The sequence below is a fragment of the Thamnophis sirtalis genome, unplaced genomic scaffold (assembly GCF_051295495.1).
Source record: "Thamnophis sirtalis isolate CommonGarterSnake01/CBP01778 unplaced genomic scaffold, rThaSir2_p1.2 scaffold_2, whole genome shotgun sequence".
Taxonomy (NCBI): domain Eukaryota; kingdom Metazoa; phylum Chordata; class Lepidosauria; order Squamata; family Natricidae; genus Thamnophis; species Thamnophis sirtalis.
In genome coordinates, this window is record NW_028261382.1 from 164,083,050 (window position 1) to 164,097,837 (window position 14,788).

The 14,788-nt window shown below is 40.2% G+C and overlaps 1 protein-coding gene across 3 annotated transcripts in view; it reads left to right on the forward strand.

Annotated features, from left to right (window-relative positions):
- Positions 1 to 14,788, forward strand: part of ATP9B (ATPase phospholipid transporting 9B) — a 152,942-nt gene that overhangs the window by 62,603 nt on the left and 75,551 nt on the right. For all 3 annotated transcript variants that reach the window (XM_087707339.1, XM_087707337.1, XM_087707338.1), the window contains exons 9-11: positions 1,549 to 1,629; positions 3,652 to 3,727; positions 4,711 to 4,787. In XM_087707339.1, the coding sequence (XP_087563465.1) occupies positions 1,549 to 1,629; positions 3,652 to 3,727; positions 4,711 to 4,787 (234 nt within the window). The remainder of the gene's footprint in view (positions 1 to 1,548; positions 1,630 to 3,651; positions 3,728 to 4,710; positions 4,788 to 14,788) is intronic.

The following is a 14,788-nucleotide window of genomic DNA, read 5'->3' on the forward strand; positions in this document are numbered from 1 at the left end:
AACAGTTTTACTTGGTGCCCTACACATTTCTTTTGTGCTGTCTTAATTTTTATATTTTATGATGTAAGCTGCCCAGAGTCAGTTGTTGAGATGGACAGGTGTAGAAATCAACTAAATGAGTAAAGAAACATCATTACAAAAAAGACACAATGGTACTTTCATTTGTGGCATCTGGAGTTCCTTCCATCAAGGCCTACTAAAACCAAATTTAGTAGGCACTGAATTGCCTTTGCTCCCTCTTTCAGGGTGATAATAATCTGATATGATTGTTGTTTTGAAAATTAGAATTTCCAGTTGGCAGGCAGTATTTAGTAGGAGATGCAGATGAGACTCCTTAGCCTGGAGTTGGGCCCTCATGGAAGATTTGTGGGATATGTAAGGTAAGGTATGATCTGCCTTTTGCCATGTAAGGTATGGCAAAAGGCAGATCATACTCGAAAAATACATGCCTTTTACTAGTGTTGTGTTTCAGTCCCCTGTATCCAACCTCTTCATCCAACCTGGTTTTTGACTGTTGCTGCTGAATGCCAGGAAAACCTGCAGTAAAACTCTTATCATATGGTATACATTACCGAGACCTGGGTGGACATTGTAGGAAGTATTTCCCTGCTCAGAGATATGCCCACCAGGGCAGCAAGGAGGTAGCCATTGTTATTGAAGATACTTTGGAGACAATTGGAGACTGTCTCACAGGAAGAGTAACTCTGTTTATTAAAATCAGTTGGGACTACTGCTATGATACCAGCCTCCCTACTATTCAGAGTTATTAATTGTGAGCTGGGCAGTTACATAAATTTTAAAAATAAATAAATGAATACAATCTCTTAAGTTCTGAAATGTTTCAAATCGAGCTTTGCATAAATACAAAAGCTAATACATGTGATCTAACAGAACAAAGAACCACAGTAATAGGTAACTTCTTTGTGCAGTTATACATATTAGTTTTGTTACTTCTGTACCAGGATTAAATATAATTTGGACATTAAAGGACTGCTGTATATTGATGGGAATTCATTTAGTCTTTACTTTAACAAGTATTTCAAACAAGGAGAAGATGTTCAGAGAGTAGGAATAGGTTTTACATTGTAGGCATCAAAAGTATGATGGAAAGTATGTAGGCATCAAAAGTATTTCCATTTTTTTGTTATTCATACATCATAATGTTAATAATGCAGATAAGCTAAATATATCGACATTCTAAACTATAATGCTATTTTTTTAATTACTTGAGGACAATCCATGAAAAAAATCACATTAATTGTGCCTATAGTACAGGTAAAGTCAAAGCATATTTCATTATTTTTTCCCAACATTTCAAGTAACCTCTATAATTTCATTGTATTTAAGTATAATGACAATAAAGATTATACTTAATGTAGAAAATAAATTCGAGATGAAGGATAGGAAATGCATAGAACTTCCATTCTTCAATTTCTGCTCTATTGTTTCTATATAAGCATGATAAGATAGATGTGAGGGATTGAGAAATCAAGACTCTATTGATTTATCATTGACATACAGAGATATTTTAAAAATTATGTGTTATAGGACCTGTTTTCAATCAATGCGTATGTTTATGCTCAAAAGCCTCAAATGGATATTCACAGCTTTGAAGGTACCTTTACACGGGTAAGTAGTTACTGTAAGTACTCATTCTTGCTCTACTCATTTGTCTTAATTGGCTTAAGAAGGAAATACTTTTAAAAGTAATTATGTCTCTGAATAGTCAGAGTATGAGTATTTAGTGTAGTTTGATACTATTCCATTATACTTCACCTCCTTATGCATGTGGAACACTTTTCAAAAATTTTGGCAAATTTTGAGATGAGAGCTATGTAGGACATGGGCTAGAAATAAATATTGAAAGGATATTTTTTTCTTCTATCGAATCATCCATATTTTGATGATGGTTCACAGCACGATAAAAGCCGTTCAAGGAGAATAAGATTTGCAAATGTATATCAGATGAGAACCCAAAATGGATTTTTTTTTGTCTATAAAAGTTGCACAATTCAGATCACAATCAAGTTTCAAGCAGTGCCCATTGATTGCAGCATATATCATATCACAACAGCTGGAAAATGTATTAAATCCATAAAAGAATATTAAAATAAAACCTGTTGTTCATCATAATTTGTTAAGATCAAGGAAAAGCAGGTTTTTCCATTCTTCCATTCAGCAAGAGGCTATTTACCCAGCAGGCTTCTTAGTACCTATTGCTAGTTTAGTAAAGACATTGCTCATGCAAATGGCTAAGTGCAGTTTCTGATTCACATTCTGCTGCTACACATGCAGATACTCTTTTAAAATGCACTGTTTATGCTTATTAGCATTTCAGGAGGAGGAGGAAGAAATGCAGAGTTTAATCTCTTCCCTTGTCCACACCACATGGCCCTGCCAAATAAATCATTAGCCTCCACAAACTCTTTTTTTTTTAGCCCTTTTCTAGTCCAATGCAGATTCTAAAATGAGTTAGGTGGGAAAATTGTAATTGAAAGAAAATAGTTGAGCTTCAGCTACTAATTTCCTTAATTCTTTAACAATCTATTTTTCTCTGAAATAGGACAGATTCCATGAATGCTTACAGATTTTTATCTACTCCTGTCATTTGAATTGTTACTTCAATTTTAGATAAAATTGCATACTGTTGGTAAAGATAAATGCATATGTTAGAGGAGAAGGACGAAATAAAAAAGCAAGTTTCTTCTTTCTTAGCTACAGTTGGGTAGCAAGGAAATTTTAAGGTTTACTGTTGTTTTGTTTCTTTTCCAGTGTGCTAACAATATATGTAAATCCTGGATCATTATTTTATTTCTAAAGGCTGATATTTTCTAGTTACTGTAATACTGTACACTGTTAGTGTAGTATGTATGCTGTTAGTGTACAGTATATGGTATTGCTGTGAGTGTAAATTTTCCTTATTAAGTGATAGTTCAAAGCTCGGAAGTTGATAATTCCCTCAGGATATCAGAGGTTAATTCTCTTTACCTGGGAGAATTCATTCCTATCACCCCAGGTGTTTATTGTAAACTAAGCCTATAATTTCATTTAAAAATATATTCAATTTACAAAATAACATCTCAATGCCAGTTCCCAAATGTATTTTTTTACAAACAGTGGATATGATTTACAGATAATGTGTTTTTAATGCTTGTATACTTGCATAGAAGTCTGTTATTTAATAGCAGAGTCTTTAGGAACTTCAGTTACCAGATACTGTAATGGCAATGAATGTTCCAGACTGTGAGGGAGGCCAGTCTTAAAGATGTGTCTATTAACATGCTTTACAGAAGTCAGATTTGGAAATAGGGGAACTAATATATATATATATACACCTTCTCCAGACACTGAGTCAATATACTGGGGTTATTGTGTTTTACTGATTTTTGGATTTATTTGGTGGTTTTTAATTAGGTGAAGCATTCAGAGTCACAAATGTAGGATGGGCAGCTATATAATTCAGTACCATACAATACATTTTCCGAAATTACTTATTGTTTCTTTTTCATTGTAAGTCTGGATAACATACAGGTATTACTTTTTCTGTCCCGAGTCATTATTCTGATGTTTAATATTTTTATACATATTTGTAAATAATTCTTTACTTCAGAAATACAATTTTATCAAGCAGTCCTCTTTTTTTCTTTACAGGAAGACAGTGATCCAACTGTTCATGAAAGCCTAAGCATAGAAAATACACTATGGGCAAGCACTGTTGTTGCGTCAGGTAAAAAAAAAGCATAGTTTGGAAACATGTGACAAAAAGAAATATTTCAGTTTTCACATTTTTATTCATTTTTTTCTATTAACCTTTTTCAACCCTAGCCTTTTTAAAAAAATCATCAGGTTCTTTTTTGCTTAATACTTATCTATGTTCCCAAATGCTACTTGTATTACCTTTAAAAGAATTATTAGGTTAAATATTTCCCATGTTCTTTTTCCAGCACGATAAAGTAAAAACCTGTTTAGAGTCATGAAAAGTTTTCTTTTGATTCATCAAAAAGTCCTTACATTGTTTCATTAGCTTTACATAATGATAGATGAGAAATGATGGCAGGTAATTTTGATATGAACAATCTGAAAGCGTTTTAAGTCTGAATAAGAATGAAATGAAATTCTTATACTTGGATGTTTTGGGCCTTTGTGCTTCAAAAGGAGAGTTACAAATTCCCATTCAACAAAACGTCAAGATCATGTCAAATTATGCAGTTGCATTATGTAGAATCATTATTACTAAAATGTACTCATGGGACTGCTTTAATAAGCGGCAAGAAAAACCTTGAGGAGGAAGAGCTGCAGCCAAAACATCAGTCAGATAAGAGAAATATCCCCTGAAAGCAGGAATTGAGTTTGAGAAAGTGTCTCAGACTGAATGCTTCCTAGTTCTCTTTAGAATAAAGGCAGAGAGGGGAAAGGCACATACAAAGTTACAGCATTCTGTCAGTGCAGCCAAATAATAAAAAGTAGTTTTAATATTCACGCCTTTGGTGTTAAAATCTTAGGAAGAATGCTGGCAGTGGAAGATACTTCTGTTTTAGATATCCAATGAATGAAATGTACAGACCAGACAATTCTTATGCCATAAAACTTGAAGAGAAACTTTTAGATTAGTTGGTGATACAGACTTTTGGGGTTTTTTTCCTTTTGAAATGTTCAATTATAACACATACAATAAGACTCTCATATAACTCTTCCTTATATTTGTTCCAGGAACAGTAATTGGTGTTGTTATTTACACTGGAAAAGAGACTCGAAGTGTAATGAACACATCAAATCCAAAGAATAAGGTAAACTGGCTTCGGAATTAACAGAAAGAAAACAAACATATCTACTATTTTAGTTAACTTCCCCTATTAAAACAGATTTAAACTCTAAATAAAATATTAGGTTCCTTTTATTGTTACTTATTTTAGGGCAGTGCATTAATCTGAATTTGAAGAAGAAAAAGTGATTTGGATTATCTATGGGTTATACCACCTGCAACAGACCTCTAAAGAAGTGAAACTCTTCTTTAAATTCTTTTTTGCAGCAACATGAAAATACATTTCAGAGATGCCAATGGATGTTATGTGCATTCACATGCATGTTCCATCTTACTTTTTGCCACATTTTCCTAATATATGTTATCTATACAGATCATTTATATGTTTGTTTTTAACATTGATATTCTGCCACTGCTGGAAGAAGTATATTGGGATCCTCTTCCAATTGATGATCTTAATGGCAGAGGGATTCGAGCAGATAACTATGTTGGTGGATTTTTTTTTCATAAAGAATAGTTCTCCATGCATATTTTTATTTTATAGGTAAGGATCACCTTTATAAGCTGTGAAGTACATAGTTTCCAAAACAAGAGTATAATTTTTAAAAATATCTTTGTTGCTCTTCGTTATTTTTAACCCTGAATAAAATTGGCTTTTGAAAATCTAAATGCTTTTATACATGTACAATTTAGAGAATGGTTGATAATGAGGTTTACTGCTGTATTGTTCAAACTGGGTTATGGTTTCAAGATTGTCCTGTTCTGCTGTAAATCCACTAGAATTATTGAAAACAAGCTTTGTGCCTATTACCTCCCTCTGTAGCCTGAAATAATATGGCAGGGGGAAAAAGAGAAGTTGGCTAACAATAGTATGAGCATTAAAAGGTGCTAAGGATTTAAGCCATAAAAATTGTGGAAGATATAGAAAGCTAGTCAGATGGCTAGGAGTCTACTTCTTTGTTGCTTTTTTATTTGAAGGTTCTTATTATAGGAATTGAGACAGTGAGAACATATCTTAAATAGAACTGCTATTTTTCTTTATTTAATAGGATTTCTGTCACTGGGATTATAGAGCTCTTTTTTTAAAAATGCTGCTGAAATGGTAACTCACTTTCTCATGCCTTCCAAATACCACTGATTTGGTATTTGAAAGGATGTGTGCATATATGGGTGTTCCATATCCTTCCACCCTTCTGCCATCAGAACTGGTGAAGCGAAATGTTTTCTTCTTTCTCAAGGAAAAAACAGTTCAGTTGCCTTTTGAAGAAAACAGCATCTTTGAGACACGGGTGTTCATGTGTGAATATAACTATTTCCACACGCACTTACATATACATGCACAAACATAGAAACATGCAGATGCGCAGTCGCGCATACATACACATGATTATGTTCCATCAAATTGTTTTTTACTCCTAGCGACCATATAGATAGATTTTCTCCATGATGATCTGTCCCTAACCTGTCTTTTAGAACAGAACTGTCACAATCTCTCTCAGCTGGGATTGAGAGTGAAATAAAGGCTTCTGGCTGTTACTAAACCTTTGAGTAGCAGTTATTGCCAAAAGCAAAAATATACTATTGAAATAAGTCAGAATGGTTGAGAATTAGTCTTCTGTAGTTCATCACTATGACAGTTATGCCACTGATGCTTTGCAAAGATCTATAGTTTGCGTTTTATAACATTTAGATCAAACTGATGCCATCTTCTAGAGATTTGGAGTGAAGCATTATTAGTGTTCTGATGTTACTGAGTTGAGAAAATTACATCACAGCGAGGTGGGAGGGGCAGAACTGCCTGGTGTCAGTAAAAAGAAAGATAACATTTCATAAACTGAAGGCCAATCCAGAGGAGAGTTTTGAAATGTTATGCCCAACCTAATCTGAAAGAGATTACCTTTCCACATTTAAAAAAAGGCAGCAGTCTGGGACTTCATTAGCAACCAGAGTTGGGATCGACAACTCTTGTCATTATGCAAAGCAGTCACTTAGGCCTCTCATTTTCAATTCTGTGCTACAAATATTCGCCTCCATACAGCCATTTGATAGTGGAAAGCTTGGTTAAGATAATAATTCATTAAAATATAATTAAAACTTTTCAATAACTTAACTTAAACTGAAAAAAATTCTTGGTATCTATTCCAAAAACAGAGTGAATAGAATTCCAAATGGGATGTTTTTCACAACTTAAGAACAATAAATACTCATTCCTAAGTCCATCAAGCACAATACAGTGAATGATGATATCTTCAGAGTGACATTTTCTTCCTTAATGTAGAAGCAGTTTCTATGTATCAGATAGCTCTCAGCTTTGTATAGCTTTAAATGAAAAAACGAAACACTAACGATTGAATTTGGGAAGGAATTACTGATTCCCTGATCATCTCCCATCTGAACAATTGCAATGGACTCTACAAGGGCCTACACTTGAAAAGCACCCATAAGTTTCAGCTGGTACAGAATGCAACCGCTCGAGCGATCTTGGGTGGCCCAAGGATGGCATATGTCACATCTCTGCTGCATGAGCTGTAATGGGTACCAGTTTGTTTCCAGATTCACTTCAAGATTATGACCTTTATACCCATATATGACATGGGGTCAGATTACCTGCATAGATATCTTCACCCCATTACATCAGCGTGTGCCACTCGGACAGGCAGAGATGGTATGCTACAGACTCTGTCAGTTAAAGAATTCTGACTGAATTCTGACTGGGTCTAGGAAGAAAGCCTTTTTTTCTGCTGCCCCCAACCTTTGGAGCATCCTGCATCCATCCCCCAAAGGTGAGGCAGGCTCCCACTTTTCTGGCCTTTAGGAAATGCTTGAAGATCTGACTCTCGTGATTTGCTTACAGGGCACAGAGGAGCACATAGCCAAGGAGCTGGTTAGCATCCTGAAGTCCCTTCTCTGCCTTTTGAATTCTCATTTTAATTATTCTTGGTTTTAACTCTTTTTATTATAATATTTACATGTAGCTTTTATGTTTTTATGGATATTTGTATACCATCCAGAGTCGCTCTATGAGGAGATGGTTGTTTTCCAAACATGAAATACAAATAAATAAATAAACAGGTCTTTCAGTAGAGGTATGATCACTGTTTCTGCTTAGATTAGCAGGCTATTTGCCATATATTCTTTTGAAAAGAGCTTTAGATGCCTAGCAGGATAGTCTTTTATATAGAGATTATTACAAAATATCAAATTTTCTTGAAAGAGCATTGGTAATAATTGTCAGTACAGCCAGTTTAGGAATCAGCTGTTATTTGTTCCTTGGCCTTGAATCTGCCACCTGGAAGGCCAGGAACAATACAAAAACAAAAAAGGTATCTCAGAAAGAAAAAATATTTTTTTCTCGGAGTATCTGTGTGGATTGAATAAGAAACCCAACATTGTCTTCATAGTTTCCACAAAGACAATGTAGTTCCAAGTAGTTCTAACAGCTGAGGGTTGGGCATTATCCCAGGCTGCAGTCCTTGAATTCTTTCGCACCTTGATTAGAGAGGTAGCTATGCAGAAGGAAGGTCAAGACAGAATTAGCACCTCCAGAGTTTTATCTTCGCATCATTGTGTTTTAAATATTAATTTAAATATACGTCTCTGCCAGAGAATACGTGAATAAACTTGTAATAGAACTTAGGATGCTTTCTACTTCTGTGGAATTTCTGATTCCCAAATATGAGCTTGTAACCTTCCATCCTATAGTCAGAATACTATTATGATTATTTAATTCTTGATAAAGAACATTTCAACCTCTCTGGGAGTTTTTTCATTCAAAACTGCAAATAATTACTAGTCTCAAGCAATAACCTTCCTAAGAGCTATTAAAAAGACATCTCAGTTATCATGAACTGAAACTTGAGATTTCTTTTTATAAACTAGACCTTTATTTTGTTATATATATATGTGTGTGTGTGTGTGTGTGTGTGTGTGTGTGTAAAAACTTAGACTGAAAAAAATCAATTGTGACAGGTTGCCATTTTCATGCCATTCATAGTAATAAGTTACTTAGAGTCAGAATATAAAGAAGGGAATGATAATACAAATTGTCTAAAAGTAGTTATTGCAGTCCTTTGAGTGTATTGGTTTGTGTTTCTAATAAAAAGATACTTTTAAAAGTGTCATCTAGAAAGAGACAGGTGATATGTGCTATTATGTGAAGTAGAATCCTCTGTTATTATACAAATCTCTTAACTGCATTTTAAAATAGAACAAAACACAATCAATACATCTATAGGAATGAAATTTTTCTTTTAATACCTGGGTGCAAAAATAAAGCTTTTCAGAAAAGAAAAAAATTCTAAACTAAAAGTTATTCTGCCTCTAAATGTTATATTTTTAATTTATAAACAATAGAGTAATCTAGAACTGTCATGTTATCAATATAATTTAGTTTTACATATATTCTTTTAAAACATTTCTATATTTTAGAATTATGTATTCATTCAGTCTACATGTGCGTTGAGAAAACTAATAAAAATAATACCGCATGGCTTGAAATATATTATTGACTTGTAATTTAGTAGCTAGTCTAAAACATTTTTAAAGCATTGCTACAGGTTCCATTAAGAATGAATTAAATGGAACAAGCAAACAAATTGATAATGCATAAACAAGTTGCAACTGCTTTTAGGATCATGATTGCATACAAAATGTCTGCATTTGCATAATTAGTATACTTTGATAGTCATCTGTTAACAAGTAAAAGAGTTTTTTTATTCAACTAAAATATGGACATAAATAAACTTGTAATTTCAGGTAGAAGTAAAGTAGGGTCATATTAAATGCTATGAAAACAATCATATCTAAAACAGGATATGTTATATTTCTGAAATGAAAGTTTAAAACTATTCTTTAAGATGTGTAGTTTTCTCATTTTGGATAGCTGAAACCAGAAAAGTAGTCATCGAGCTTCATTAAACTTAATTGAATATAAATTAATATAATTATTATTTTCCAATAATATATTACATAATTTCCCTTTTTTCTGCTGCAAACAAGAAAGAGGCAATTATAGAACATTCCCATGTCAGAGTTGTATGAAAAAGGAGAACATGCATTGTGTGGTTCAGTGAGTTCTTTAATACAGAAAGCATGGGAAATATGTCAGTGAGAAGCATTGGAAGGGAGGCAGACATTAAGACATCAAATGAAAAGAGGAGAAAAAAATAATTCCGGAAAGTAGATTGCTCAGATATCTTCGATCCAAAGCATTTAGATAAGCCCTAATATAGAACATCAGCTAATGTGCAGCTGGCATAATAGGGTCCATAATTTTTTTTTTTTTTTTTTAGTGATTTTATTGAAATTTGTAGGCCGCCCTTTTCCCTGAGGGGACTCAGGGCGGCTCACATAAAATCGGGGAAGGGGAGATACAGACAATAACAAAGACACATATAATAAAAACAGTAACCAACATGCATTCATCATTCGGGGGGGGCAACTATCTTCATCCCCAGGCCTGACGGGCTAGCCAGTTCTTCAAGGCTGCGCGGAAGGCCTGGACGGTGGTGAGGGTACGAATCTCCACGGGGAGTTCGTTCCAAAGGGTCGGGGCGACTACTGAGAAGGCCCTCCTCCTTGTAGTTGCCAGCCGACACTGGCTGGCCGATGGAATACGGAGGAGGCCCAATCTGTGTGATCTTATTGGTCGCAGGGAGGTAATTGGCAGAAGGCGGTCTCTCAAGTATCCAGATCCACTACCATGTAGGGCTTTATGGGTGATTAACAGCACCTTGAAGCGCACCCGGAAGTCGACAGGTAGCCAGCGCAGCTCGCGGAGGATAGGTGTAATGTGGGTGAACCGCGGTGCACCCACTATCGCTCGCGCGGCTGCGTTCTGCACTAGCTGAAGTCGCCGGATGCTCTTCAAGGGCAGCCCCATGTAGAGCACATTGCAGTATTCCAGCCTAGAGGTCACGAGGGCCCGAGTGACTGTTGTGAGTGCCTCCCGATTCAGGTAGGGTCGCAACTGGCGCACCAGGCGTACCTGGGCGAATGCCCCCCTAGCCACAGCCGTCAAATGGTGGTCGAATGATAGCTGTGGATCTAGGAGGACTCCCAAGTTGCGGACCCTCTCTGAGGGGTACAAAGTTTGGCCCCCCAGCCTGAGAGATGGAATATTGGTGGAATCCTTGGGAGGGAAACACAACAGCCACTCGGTCTTTTCTGGGTTGAGCACAAGCTTGTTAGCCCTCATCCAGTCCATAACCGCCTCCAGACCCCGGCTCATCACGTCTGCCGCTTCATTGAGTTGGCACGGGGCGGACAGATACAGTTGAGTATCGTCCGCATATTGATGGTATCTAATCCCGTGCCTGCGGATGATCTCTCCCAGCGGTTTCATGTAGATGTTGAATAGTAGGGGGGATAAGACCGAGCCCTGAGGCACCCCATATGTTAGGGGCCTAGGGGACGATCTCTGCCCCCCCACTAACACCGACTGCGACCTGTCCGAGAGGTAGGAAGAGAACCACCGCAACACGGTGCCTCCCACCCCCACCTCCCGCAGTCGTCGCAGAAGGATACCATGGTCGATGGTATCGAAAGCCGCTGAGAGGTCAAGGAGAACCAGGATGGAGGAATGTCCTCCATCTCTGGCTCTCCATAGATCATCAGTCAATGCGACCAAAGCGGTTTCAGTGCTGTAACCGGGTCTGAAGCCTGACTGGAAGGGGTCGAGATAGTTTGCTTCCTCCAAGGACCGCTGGAGCTGAAAGGCCACCACCTTCTCAACAACCTTCCCAAGAAAGGGAAGGTTGGAGACTGGACGATAGTTATTAAGGACAGCTGGATCCAAAGATGGCTTCTTTAGGAGGGGTCTCACCACCGCCGCTTTCAGTGCGGCGGGGAAGTTCCCTTCCCGAAGAGAGGCGGTCACGACCGCCTGGATCCAGCCTCGTGTCACCTCACTGCTGCTGGTAACCAGCCATGAGGGACACGGGTCCAGTACGCAGGTGGAGGCACTCACAGCCCTCATGGCCTTGTCCACATCCCCGGGGGTAACATCCTGAAACTCAACCCAGGGGTGTTCCATCTGATCCTCTTGTGCCTCGGCTGGAACTGCAGGGGTGGAGTCCAAGTCCGACCGAAACCGAGCAATTTTGTCCGCTAAGAATTGGGCATAATCCTCAGCTCTGCCCTGTAAGGGTTCCCCCGCCTCCCTTTTATTTAATAGGGAGCGGGTTATCTTAAACAGGGCGGCTGGGCGGGACTCAGCGGACGCAACCAAGGTGGCTATATGGGATCTTTTCGCTGCCCTAAGCGCTCTGGTGTATTCCTTGGTGCAGGTGGTTACCATTGCTCGGTTCGATTCGGACTTATTGGACCTCCATCGGTGCTCTAGGCATCTCCTCCGGCGCTTCATCTCCCGGAGTTCCTCGGTGAACCAAGGAGGTCTCCGGGATCCGCCGCCTCGGAGGGGCCGTAGTGGCGCAATCCGGTCGAGGGCCTCTGATGCTGCCGAATGCCAGGCAGCAGCCAAAGTCTCTACCGGATTGTGGGCGAAAGAATCAGGAATGACCCCAAGTTCCGTCTGGAACCTTAATGGTTCCATGAGTCGCCTGGGGTGGAACCACCTGGTCGGTTCCTCCTCCCTACAGTGGGGGTTTGGCCTCCGGAAGTCGAGCCTCAGTAGGCAGTGGTCTGTCCACGACAGGGGTATGATGTCATTACCCCTCAGACCAAGATCACAAATCCACTGCTCCGAGAGGAATACGAGGTCGAGCGTGTGCCCCGCCGAATGGGTCGGGCCCCGAATTACTTGGGTCAAGCCCATGGCCGTCATGGAAGCCATGAACTCCTGCGCCCCGTCAGAGTTTTCACCGAGCGACGGCAAATTAAAGTCCCCCAGGACCATCAACCTAGGGAACTCAATTGCCAGCTCGGCTACCGACTCGAGGAGCGAGGGGAGGGCTGCTGCAACGCTGTTGGGAGGCAGGTACGTTAACAGCAGACCCACTTGACCCTTGAGGTCCAACTTTATCAGCAGAGACTCACACCCGACAAGCTCCGGAGCAGGGACCCTACGAGGAACTAACGACTCCCGGATAACAACGGCCACACCCCCACCCCTTCCCTGGGCTCTCGGCTGGTGCAGCACCTGAAATCCTTCTGGGCACAGCTCTACAAGGGGGACTCCTCCCTCTGGGCCCAGCTAGGTTTCAGTAATACATGCCAGGTCTGCCCTCTCGTCTAAAATTAAGTCCCGGACGAGAGGAGCTTTGTGTACTACAGACCTGGCATTTAGCGACAGCAGCCTGAGTCCAGGGTCCTGATCACTTGCGCCATCTGGTCTCGGAGTGGGACTCATAGGGCCGGAAGGAGGGATCTCTGTAATGTAGCGAACCCTCCTTCCCCGGTAATGGCCTGCCCTAAAGTCCCCGCCGTATCTGCCCCTCCCTGTTACGACCGTAATACCCCGACCCTCTCCCGTGTCTCTGGTCCCCTCAACCATCCCCATGGCCCCCGCGTCTCCCGGCAGGTCCTCCGAATCATACATACCCATGCACTCCCCCAACCAGTCCCCACGTAGAAGTTAAAAAAACACAAAAAATTTACAGCAATATGATAATAAAAGTGGGCCATTCATTCAATCACAACCAGTCCCATACACTCATCATACTATTTAAAAAATTGCGCAATTAGATGTATAACAATATGAAAAAGGGGGGGGGAGAGATACTCCGTTTCTCTCTCCTCCTATGTCCTGGGAAAGCGTCCTTGGCCGTCCAATCAAAAATGGATAGTATACAAGGCGGCCGTATGCAGGCAGGGCAGGATGTAAAAAGTAGGAAGTCCAGCAATTCATAAATGGCAGTCTTGACGATGAATAAGTGTCCCAATCCAGGGGGCCAAGGTTTGAAACTAGCCTGAGCCACTTTAGCAGAGGAGGCGGGAAGTGCTGATGTTTTTGGAGCCCAGTCTCTGCCACCATGGTCGCCATCTCCCATTACTCTCACACCAACTCAGCCACAATCCCTAGTGGCTGGAGCGGGATGCAAAGGGCAATGTCCGGAGAGGCCGCAGTGACACAGAGCTCAGTTCAGGGAGTTTAGAGGGCCGTCTTCTTCCCCACCCTAGTAAGCACACCAGTCAATCAAAGGGCAGACAGCAAATAGCCGGGTGAGCAAGATAGAACCAAGGGGGGGGGGGAAGCGTCTGAGGCAGTAACAAACACAGTCAGAGCTTAAGGTCTCAATAAGCTTCCAGCGCTTCCTTCTTTAAAGAGCCAAAGGGGGGGGAGCGTCTGAGGCAGTAACAAACACAGTCAAAGCTTAAGGTCTCAATAAGCTTCCAGCGCTTCCTTCTTTAAAGAGCCAAAGGGGGGGGAGCGTCTGAGGCAGTAACAAACACAGTCAAAGCTTAAGGTCTCAATAAGCTTCCAGCGCTTCCTTCTTTAAAGAGATGCTGATTAAAACTAAAACCCTCCAGGCTCACCAGTCACTAGGGCTCATCAGGGATCGTTAATCCTTCAGCGCGAACAAGTTCAAACAGGCTGGCTAGGGAAGAGGCGTCCGAGATGTAAAAGTGCTGCGACTCAGCTGCTTGAAGTCTGAGTCGCCATCTTCCCTCCACGTTTTCCTTCCAGCCTCCGCGTTTTCCTTCTAGCCTCGACCGCTGCCGCTCTGCTGCTCAGGAAACGGCTGCCAGGATAACAACGAAGCCTTCTCTCATCAGGGGGCCCCACTAGGTCGGACGGGCAACGCCAGGTGTGCCCGTCCGATGCATAAAGCATGCATCATGGAGTAATTTGGCCACTGTCCTTTGCACTGTGAGAATTCCCGTATGTTTTCCAAGGAACTACTCCATAGAGAGATAGTTCTAATAGTCTAAATTAGAGGGGATAAAAACATAGTTAATGTGGCCGGTAGGCTTTCTCTAAGCAGTGGTGTACAACCGGCTTCCCAACGTTGGAGAGAAGTTATCCTTCCATAACATCTGTTGGATCCTGCAAGAATATTGGAGACGGAAGCAGTCCCCAGTTATCAACCTAATGAAATATAATTATACTTTTTTAATTTAATTTTT